This window comes from Limulus polyphemus, unplaced genomic scaffold (assembly GCF_000517525.1).
Source record: "Limulus polyphemus unplaced genomic scaffold, Limulus_polyphemus-2.1.2 Scaffold3231, whole genome shotgun sequence".
NCBI classification, from domain to species: Eukaryota; Metazoa; Arthropoda; class Merostomata; order Xiphosura; family Limulidae; genus Limulus; species Limulus polyphemus.
In genome coordinates, this window is record NW_013668841.1 from 9,154 (window position 1) to 20,914 (window position 11,761).

General features: G+C 30.4%; 1 protein-coding gene across 2 annotated transcripts in view; it reads left to right on the forward strand.

Moving 5' to 3' along the window:
* LOC106468945 (4-coumarate--CoA ligase 1-like) overlaps positions 1-11,761 on the forward strand; it is a 22,858-nt gene that overhangs the window by 2,210 nt on the left and 8,887 nt on the right. Inside the window, exons 2-7 of one of the 2 annotated variants that reach the window (XM_022397341.1) lie at positions 1,581-1,687; positions 2,344-2,549; positions 3,016-3,187; positions 4,380-4,557; positions 5,516-5,613; positions 10,826-10,970. In XM_022397341.1, coding sequence (XP_022253049.1) covers positions 2,392-2,549; positions 3,016-3,187; positions 4,380-4,557; positions 5,516-5,613; positions 10,826-10,970 — 751 coding nt within the window. In that variant the 5' untranslated portion in view covers positions 1,581-1,687; positions 2,344-2,391. Of the gene's footprint in view, positions 1-517; positions 1,688-2,343; positions 2,550-3,015; positions 3,188-4,379; positions 4,558-5,515; positions 5,614-10,825; positions 10,971-11,761 lie in introns of those variants that run through there. The other variant, XM_022397339.1, reaches the window with a different exon arrangement.

The following is an 11,761-nucleotide window of genomic DNA, read 5'->3' on the forward strand; positions in this document are numbered from 1 at the left end:
AAAAATCAATTAACAAACGGAGACGTAACAATACTTTATTTTTCTGAAACTACATTCCTTTAGGAAAGTTCCTATCAGGTTTTAAACAATTTCATCTTTTAATTTGTCTCTCACTGAGACAATGGTAAGTCTAGTGATTTCCAATGCTAAAATCAGGGGTTCGATTCCCCTTGGTGGACATAGCAGATAGCCCAATGTAGCTTTTGGATTGACATATAATGAGAACTATAAAGGAGCCAGGTCTGATTGGATTAATGTGAAGCAGTGGTAATTTTTATGAGTGACATTTTCATATAAACAAGTATGTGTACTATAAAAAAGGGATTAATTTATTAGTTATTAAAATATCTTGAAATTCTTGGTGAAAGATTTTTTAAACTTATCAATTTGTTACGTATTTGCTTGTTTGTTTGTTTGTTTCTGGTAGAAATTCTTTCCGGGGATCTTTAGCGATACAAGTTCTTTCTTGATTAAACCAGTTTATTTTTCCTCGATACAAACTTTTAGTACACAGAAGTTCCACATTCAGTACATTTCTTGTCACTTTAAACTTAACAACTTCTATAATGCACGCTATAAATCACAGTGATTCATGATTTTGATAACTTCGTTCTCAATGCGTGCAAAATGCACACTTTATGGCTCACTAGCTCGAAACTAACAGAATCATGAATTACACAGAACTCAAAGTAACTACTGCATTCTCTTCATTCTTTTATCATCCTGCTGGCTTTCTCTGCCAGGCTTATATACTAATGAAGAGGGCATCTCGAATAAAGTCGGACTTCCTCGATCATTCGAGAAACTCATCTGCATCACGTGACTTCCGCTGTCATAACAAATTGAAAGACTAGTGCAAATATTACTGAAACCAAAAGTTTTTATTCATTTAACCTCAAATCTTTTAATTATCTCTTCACATTCAATGGAATTATTGATTGTAATGAACACATCGTTACTAATCCTTTTTTATTTCATAAGACAATATTTATTCAAATACCCTATAATGTATCTCATACTATTACCTATTAGAACTGACAAGTCTTTAACTACTACTTTTTCTATCCCAGGCAATAAATTTATTTGTATGGTGTTTTATGGAGTTAGAGAATACAAGATAAGTTGGGTATTATGAGTTATGACGGAATGTTTTCCAAAGTATGATAAAAGTGTTATGTGTTTCTCTGTGACACTATTTATAACTATTGTTAACTGAAGATTTTAATTTTTTGAATTAAACACTAGCTCTTTACATAAATGTGTAATACAATTATTTCTATAAATTAAATCAAAGATTGTTAGCTGCTTTATTAGCAAGAATGATGACTTTATCTAGTATGTAAAATCTAAATATTCAGTAATTTCTTTCTTGCTGATAACTTCTTCATTGTTTTATGAAGTGAATTTATTTAAGTATGTTATGTATACATTTATGGATTATGTCTTTAATTCCATTTATCTATTTTCTAACTATAGATACTTTTTAAACTCCATATAAGTTAACCTTTATTGAGTGTTTCACTATTAAACAGCAAAATATAAGGACATTAAAAACGTGTTTGTTTCATTTTTCCTATAAGATGAGCTGCGAGGTACTCTGGAGACCACTAATGCTGTTTATGTCTTAGTGGAAAAAGAAATCATTGAAAAAACCAGAAATGCTACTCAAAATCTTGACAACTTTAAGGCAAGAGCTAGATGAATTTATGTTCTTATGTGTTTATGTTACTCTGTATAAATATATAGAGATTACTTTTTTTTTGTACTTTAGTGTTTAGAGATCTAGTGCCTTACATACTGATGTAAGAATCATTTTTAGCTGAAAAATTAAGCTATAAAAGGATATTGTTATAATAGTCTCTGTATTTAATGTAGAACCTTGTGATAAATTAGATTGGGAAATAGTTCAGACTTCAATAAATATGATGAAAGTTGATGATTGTTCAAGTACATAAAATTAGTTTCCTACATTTCATATTACTGTAACTATTATGCATTATAATGAAATTTACAGAACTAATTTTTTTCTGATACAGGCTAGTTATGTATCTTCACACTAAAATTGATTGAATTTAATACTTAAAAATATATAAATACTAGGGGATTACTTTAAAAATAAATGAATGATAGATGTTTATGCTAAAAATAAATAATTGGGGATTATATAAGTCATTTGATAATTTGAAGTAAGAAAGTCACATATTTTTTTTGAAGTTCCATTATAAATCTGCTTCACCTCCATAAATCAGTTGTATTGTGAATTACTGGCCAGTTGTGTAGGAAGGATAAATTTACTTGATCAGTCATGATATATAATCATTAAAGTCTTCTTTTTTTATGCAGGACATCTTCGTGTTTGGAAAAGCCGAGGATTGTTTTTCCTTTTATGACATGATACAAGATGATGATGGTTTAGCTTATATTGGTCCTCCAAAACTAAACCCCAAAGAAGCTCCTGTGATTTTGACATTTTCCAGTGGGACGACTGGCTTACCAAAAGCTGTTGTTCATACGCACTATGGAATTATTACCTCCATTATGCAGCTTACGTGAGAATCATATTATGATTAAATCAGCTTGATTTATAAAATCTGTAATACAACCTTAATGCCTGAAAGATTTATTATCTGTTTTGCACTGTAATAGCCAATTACCTCTAACACTGTTTACCTAGTGTCAGGTAGAAAATATAACCTTTTTCTTCCAACTTGTTCAGTATGAAAAGTTATTGTAATGGTAAATATATACAATAGTAGTAGAAGTATTTTCAAGTTATTGATTCAGAAAATGTAACTGATCACATGAAAATCTTTGAATAATTATGAAACTAAAAAGCATTTTCAAAGTATACTTTATAGTTTGTGTCTGAAAATTACCAAAAACTTAAATTGAATTAGCAAACTTTAAGCATCTATAAAGTAAAAACATTATGTTATTCTAGGCAATCTAACATTAGTTCTACTTGTGTACATGTTTCTGGATTTATTTAAAAAATAATGTTTCTTTTCTCTCTAGGCATCCTACTTCACTAAAGTTCTCGTTGGAAGATATCGTTCTATCAACATATCCATTTTGTCACTTATCTGCCTTAATGATACTGTGTGCAGTAATAAAAAACAATGCATCACTTGTTGTGGCTCCATGTTACGACTTTGATTTGGTTCTGAAAGTTATTCCTCAGCACAAAGTAAGAATCTACAAATAAGTATAATTATGTTTAATCTTAACAAAAAAGTAACATTTGAATGAATAGAAAAAATTAAAAGAAGAGGAGTAAAAAAAAGGAAATGCTTGAAAATATACTACTGTTGGATTTATACTTATAATAAACTTATCATGTAATTAATTGGCAATTCCTTACTCAGCATTAAGGTACTGGACCAGAAACTTGATTGATTGAAAATCCTGAAGTTGTTGTTTATATATCAGGTGAAATTTAATGATAAATATAGATATATTACAGAGCATTCTTTAAGGTTGTACGTCTTCTTTGTTTAGTCTGTTCTTTATCTTCATCTGTTATACTGCCTATAAATAAGTCACGTGCCATTGAATCCATCATTTCTTGTGGGTAAGTAATTGGGCAAGCCATTCAAAAGGTTCTTAGGTTCAGCTAAGATTTCTTCTTTCTCCTGTACCCTATTGTGGAATTTTTGGAAGGTAGATTTTCATTCTCAGTTGTTGTATGGGTGAAGTAATGCTAACTAAACAGCTTATTTCAATTATTCCTTTACATACCTAACCAACATTTCAACAACCCAACAATTTTATAGCAAACTGCACATTCTTATACACACAATTATCTCTAGCAGAATACATCACTCTAGCAAATGTATCTTGATGACTGTACACTAAACATGTAGCTTCCACACTGAGTATTGAACTTTTGCTAAAAAAAAAGGCTCAATTTACTTCTTTTCTTGGAATTACTATTGTAACCATCTTCATAAAATACAATCAATCTCACAATTTATTTTAATGATTGTTTAGTTCACTTTAGTTTATGAGTTTATATGGGAAAATGTTTATATAAATATATTTAATAATTGTTAAATAATTCAGTGTAGTAGCATGTGCTATATATGACTATAAAAAAGTGTAGCATAATTTATTTATTTGCAACTAATCAATACCATTTATTAAAAATGATTTTCAGGCCATACATACTGTAGTGGTTAATGTGCCAGATTGTTGATCAAAAAGTCTGATGGCTAGAGCCATGTTCTGCTGCTAAACACACTCCAAACTTTAGATATGAATTCTGTAATTGTAACTGCCAATCCCACCATTCAATTTCATTTCCATTGTAGAAACTGCAAAATTTTGTGATATTGTGCCTATTATCATCGATGTCTTTATCTAAGCATTTTCTTTTCCAGCCAAATGTCTTTCTTACCATTGTTTCTTTTGTCTATAAACTACTAATGGACCCAAAAGTTCAAGATTATGATCTCACCAGCATAAAGGAGATTGTAACAGTTGGAGCACCTTTAAATTGGAAAGCAAATGAAGAGGTTATTATGAATACGTTCCCATTTTTGCAAAGTGTTCGACAAGGTAAGATATAAATTGTAGATATCAGTTATTAAACATGATATCTATAAAATGTTTGTAAGTAGATATTTCATAGAAAAATATTTTGGGAAACACCGCTACAGAGATCCATCTATTTTTTTTTTATCCTCACATTTAACTATTACTTTATTTCTAGAGAGTTTAACAGTGACATCCTTTTAAGAGCTGATTAAGACTTGTAGTACTAATGCATATATTTCTGTTTCATAACACTGTAGTTTAACAAGTAGTACTCAAACTGATCTTTCAAGCTTTCCTAATATATATCATGACTAACATGTTTTACAGCTGTAGAAGGTAAGCTATAATTCTTCTGATAGTATACTGTTGACTGACATTGTAAGACATATAACAAAACCAGATTTTGTCCCACCTAATAACAAAATGAGTAGCCTAAACCAACAAAAGACTTCATGCAGATAACTGGGAGCCATGATTATTATTAAAATAATATTTTTACACCTTTAAAATCATATAACATACTAAATTTATACATGAAAGTGTACAAAATCAATATCTCAGGAAAAAGGAACTTATTTTCTGGACAAATAGATTTTTAGAAACAGTTTTTACAAATACCCATAAAGATACTTATAAGAACAGCTAAGCTTTAAATAATTGTGTGAACTAATAAGTAATACAAATAAAAAACTTCTGTGAAGCAATAACACTATAGGTTGAAATTCTAAAACTTTTGATTACACTTGATTACTTTTAATTAACACAGATAAAGTCTCATGGTGAACATTCAAGCTGGAAACACTTTTTTTTTTACATAATATAACAAAGAAACCATATTTGCTTTTATTTTTCTTCAATCATATTTATAAAGAACAATAACGTTTGATTCTTTGTATTAAAAAACAAGTAGTTGTTATTTAAACTATAGATTCAGAAGCATTAAAATAATAACTCAAATGATTCTTATTCTTATGTTTAGCATACGGTTTGAGTGAAACAATTCTTCTCTCTATTATGGTGAAAGGAAGTGTTCTTCCTAATTCTGTTGGAAAGTTAGTTTCATCAACCGAATTAAAGGTTTGTAATGTTAAAAAGTAAAATAACATTATATAATATCTAAATGGTATTTTTTTCAAAATAAGATTTTGGCACAATAAAACAGTGGGTAAAATAATTCACATTTTTTTAAAAAGTTGTTATAACAAAGCTCTTCTCAATGACTGGATATAAAATATTACCTATTTTTATTTTCTTTGATTTTTTTATGTTGATACTATTAGAACATTTTGTCTCTTTATACAACTCCTGTAAAAATGAAAGTTGTATCACTACTTTTTAAATACAGAAAATAACATTTTTATTTTTCTAATTTAAAAAAGGTACTTTATGCAAAACTTATTAAAAAAAAACAGTAATAACACATCAACATTATAATGCCCAACTAATTAAAGAATGAACAAAATATAAAACTAAACTACTTTGACTTAGTTAAGTTTGTCATTTCCAAGTAACGGAGTAAAACTGTTCTCAGCATCTTGTATATTTAGGTTCAAAACACCCTCAGAAGGGTCAAGGTTACTAAAGGTAACTAATTTGAAAATGTATGACTTGTAAATATGTTATCTATTTTTGAATATTTCTGCCAATTCTTTTGTATTGCATTGACAGAAGCATTGATTTTGAAAAAATGGGTCGAATGAAATGAATGTCTTGGGTTTAAAGATAGTGATCTATGAGAGTTTGTTAAAAAGACAACAAGATCTAGAGAGAAGAGAGGAAGAAAGACAAAAAGAAGAAAAGGAGAGAGAAGAAAGACTGCAAATAGAGAGAATAAGATCACAAATTGATATCACCAAACTCACCCAACAGAAAAATGAAAGACCCAAGAATGATAATGGGGGTCAGGGCCAACTGTCCAAATTTGATGAACAGAAAGGTGAAATTAATGCTTTCCTGGAGAGATATCAAAGTCAGAAATGAGACAAAAGTGACTGGGCAGTCTGTCTCAGCCCACTTCTCAAAAAAATAAAAAGTTCTAGAAGTATATGCAGGCATGATGTCAGAAAATGCCATGGACTATGACAAGTTAAAAGTGGCCTTGCTGAAATGCTATGAATTTATCAAAGAAGGGTTTTCATCTAGTGTCAAACCTGACACTAGAGAAATTGTATTCCAGTTTGTGGCACATCTATGGCAATATTTCACAAAATGGACTGATATGGCTGAATGTGAAAATAATTTTGAGAGACTGGCAGATACTAATATGTGAACAGTTAATGATCACGTGCTTAACTGACATGTCAGTGTATCTGAGGTAGAGAGCACCAAAAGATGTGAACAAACTGGTCAAATTGTTAGAACAGTGTATGGAAGCCAATATACCTGGGATGAGCAAGTTTCTTTGTTGCTTTTAGCTTATACTGTTATAGAAGTACTGAGAATGATTCTACACAAGAAAGCCCTTTCTTTCTGTTATATGGTACAGATGTAATGCTACCTATGCAAGGAATATTAGCCCAGAAATATTTACTATACAATAGGTGAAGACTACAAAGCTGAAATTATGCATATAATACAAATAGCAAATGAAAATTTGACTAAAGCTGCTGAACATCAAGAAAACAGATGAATAAGAAAGCACAAACCAGTGAAATAAAATTAGGTGGCAGAGTGTCACTATACACACCTAAGGTTAAGAAAAGAAATACAAAAATCTAGCAAAACTATGGAGAGGACCATTTAGGGTAATTAAACAATCAAGCCCAGTTTACGTAAAGATTCAAAAAAATACACAGTAAATGTAAACAACTAGTACATGTTAATTATTAGATTAAAGTGAGTAAGGACTCCTCAACCATATCTGTATGGGCAATTAAAAGATGAAAATGAAGTAAAGAATGAAGGTAAGAACTTACAAAAAAGAAACTGAAGAAACCAGTGAGACTGATGCCCAACCAGAATTAACCCTTACACCCAGGTGAGTAAGATTTCGACCCCCCCCCCCATTTTTACCCATACACCTAACAGTGATGTGTGCATAATTAACAATGACTTGGATAAAATGAGAGCTAATGTTGTATTGGAAGTATTCAGCAATACGATTGATTATCTGAAGAGGTATGACTAGGATAAGTAGAGTATGGTAGTATATAATTTATGTTTAATAATGCAATATGATATTGTTATGCAAATATCACATAGTTACAAGTTACTACTGGTATCGAATATATTCCAGAATTAAGATCACATACTCTAATGGGTCCCTCTATATATTTTAGTATGTCTTCCTATGCTAGTTCTAGATATTTATGTTGACCATTAGGGTAAGAGTATTACTCAGTATAGTTTAAACATTCTGTATGTTGCCTTTAGGGGGATCTCTATAACCATTCCCAGTGTATCTCTTACTGCAGCTGTTTATACATCCAACCATGTATAATACATGTAGATATGATCACTATCCATAGGAATTACAAACTGTAAATGTGGGGTAATCTTTCGATTTTGTATAATACTTCATATCTGCTGCTACATACAATGCCTGTTCTAATTTAGCTAACTCTGTTCCACTACTTTTCACAGTAAAAGCTAATTGTTGTAGCTTGTTTTGAATTCTTACATTAAAGATGATTATTTCAACTTCTTCTTTATGAATTTTACTTTCAGTTTCTAACCTAGCGTGTATTTATGCATTAGTGATATTCTCTAGTGCTTTAGATACCTTTCTTATTTCCTTATCAGGGATTCGATTTTGTTTGATTCAATGAATTTATAATAGTCACCTATTCTCCTATTAAGTGGATCATTTCTTTAGAAATTTGTCTTTGCTTTTCAACCTTGTTATTCAATTCTGTTAAATAGTCTGTGGTTGTGGTCACAAATAAGAATTAATTTAATCACATTTTTGTTGACTACAATCCGATATAGAAATGATGTCTTTTATATCATTTAGTTCTAGTAATAGCTCACCTATCTCATCATGATATTGCTTAACTAGTGTCTTGTAATTTTCAATTAGTCCTTTCTGTAATAATCTTACCTGTATTAAGATAGCTATTCCCTGATATGTCATGTGATATGATGTCATATTATCTGCACTTCCTGGATAAAAACTAACATGAGTATCGAACGTCAAATGATTTCTTGAATGCTACTAATTCTTCTTGTAAACAGATTAACAACAGAACATACTGTGGAAATGGTTTGTCATTGACAATTATCCATTTACCTCCAGATAATATAGAATTTCCTTCTTTAAAAAATACCATATTCACCTTATTCTGTAATGGAATGACACTTACATTTTGTCCTGTATGAATTCCTAAAGTCAGTAGCACAAGATCCTGGTATGCCTATGAATATGTCTACTAGTACTAGTACACATAACAATATAATATTCCATTACTAAACATAGATTATATACAATCTTACTCTACTTATCCTGGTAATATCTTTTCAGATAATCTATCAATATCATATTGTTGAATACTTTCATTTTATTTGAGTCACTGTTAACTATTTTCACATCACTCTTAGATGTATGTATAATATAATAATAACTTGTGATCAAATCTTACCTTATTCTAGGCGTAAGTGTTAAGTCTGTTTGATCTGTTATTGGGCCTCGTGACCATAGGCTGTAACCATGAATCACTGTATCAGCCTTTTTTTTCTGTTACCAGTGAACTTCGTACATCTTATATTGGTGTACTACTTTTGTCACTAGCGTTGCTAATTTGAATATCTTCAGCAGTTACGATTTTGTCATTGTCAGGGATTATTTCAATTTCACTGGCATCTTCAGATCGTTTTTGTAATTTCTTATCTTCTTTATTTACTTCAGTTTCATCTGTTAATTGCTCATACTGATATGGTTTTGAAGTTTTTACTGTCTTTATTCTGTTAACTGTTAACATGTACTAATAGTTTAAATTTACTATATATTTCTTGATTCTCGAAGTTAACTGGGCTTACTGGTTTAATTAACCTAAATGATCCTCTCCATAGTTTGCTAGTTTTTAATTTCTTTTTTTAAACTTAGGTGTGTATTGTAACATTTTATAACCTAATTTTATTTCACTGGTCTATGCTTTTTTATTCACCTGCTGTCCCCAATATCCAGCAGCTTTAGTTCATATCTACCATGCAACAGAAAGAAAGGACTTTGTTGTGTAAAATCGTTCTTAGCACTTCTATAAGCTAATAGTAACAAAGGAACTTGCTTATCCAAGGTTTTATGATCTTGCTCACAATACTGAGAAATCATAACTAATAGAGTTCTGTTAAGTCTCTGTATTAAAGTGTTAGCAGCTGTGTTATAAGCAGTGGTTTCAATTTTCTGTATACCTAATACGTTAAATTTCTTTTTCATAGCTTAGAAATTAAGTTTGCACCTCAAACTGTTAATAGATATTGTAGTATGTCATGTCTAACCACAATTTGATTCAGAAATGCCTTAGCAATTATTTCTGCTTTTTGATCTGTTAAATAGATTGCTTCTGAAAATAATCAGCAATGACTAGAACATATTTATTTCCTAGTTAAGATGTGGGCAATGGACCTAAAATATCCATAGCCACTAGTTGAAAAAATGCAGTTAAGCTAGGCACCCTTTGTAAAGAAACATTTTTAGGTATGGACTAGTTTTTTGTTTTTGACATTCTAAACATAACTCATAGTAATTTTTAATGTTTTTTCTCATATTCATTCAAAAGAAACGTTTAATGATTCTACTGTAAGTTTTCACAAATGCTAAGTGAGCTGCAAATGGAGTATCATAACCTTTACTTTAAACTGTGAGGTACAACTATATGTAATGTCTTGCCCATATGTCCTTTACTGGCTATTTTTCAGCATAGCACTTGATTATCTAATGCATATTCTGTATCTTCTTTTTTTGTTTAATAACTTTATTTCTGATGGCAGTTACCATCTCATCTGTCTTCTGTTCACTAATAACATAGTATAAATCACAGAATATCTAATAATTATAATCAATTTTTGACTTAAATTCTGTAATTATATTAATTGTTTGTTTTCGTTGTGTTCTATATTTTTGATTTTAATTCTGCTTAAGGCATCTAGATTTGAAATAACTACATGAAGCATCACACTTTTTAACATCAGTATTAAAAATTATTTTTAATTTTTGTTACAGTATGCTTTCTTTAAAACCACCATAAAATATGTGCCATTAAGGTTGTATTCTCAATATGAATTTTAAGAAACTCAGTATAATCAGATAAATACCATGTGGCTTTATTTGCATTACACCAGATTTGCTTTACAGGTGATAGACATCACCACTGGCGTAACTCTGGGTCCAAACGAATGTGGTGAGATTTATGTACGAGGTGAACAGATGATGAAAGGTTATCTGAATAATCCTAAAATAACATCAGAAACAATCACCACTGATGGTTGGCTTGTTACAGGTAAATTCATAATCTCCTGTTAAAATACATTTCTAAGTATAAGCTGATAGTCACTTTTTAATAACATTTGTAAACTCTCTTATGTCTGTTTACCGATTGTACTAGAATCACAATTGCAAGTAGGTTTTTATATATTGCATTGTTATAGTTAATGACCTAATGATGAGTAGTGCATTGTAAATAACAAAAGAAGTTAGAGCCTCCAGATAATGAAACTATGATATCATTATTATCAGGATATGCTATATTTCTGAACTAGTTAATTGAGCCTACATAACTGTGTTTAATGAAATATACAACTGATATGTACATACAATGACCTGTGTTACTGTATCACGAGTGTATTCACAAATATAAACAGAATAGTTTCTGAGAGATAAAAAGAGATTATACTGGAAATTGTTCTGACTTAAATGGATAATATCCAAAAGCTTGCACATTAATAAGAATATACACTGAGTGGTCACAAGTAAATAGACACCTAATTTTTCGTCACTTAACTGATTTATGCTAACTAATTTGTGTTCACAGAGCACTATATAAATGAAAATGGTCTGCACACTAATTATCTTGTGCTACAACATGCCTAGAACTCAAGGTTCTCTTGAATTATCAGATTTTGTTAGAGGAAGGATAGTTGGTCAAGCAGATGATGGAATAAGTCAGCAGCAAATTTCGCAGAATTTGGGATTCCCGCTTTCGACAGTTCAGGAAACACGACAAGGAAACAACTGAGCAGCGTTCGGGTCGTCCTGGTCCATCGGAGAGGACAAAAAGGGCTGTCCAAGAGG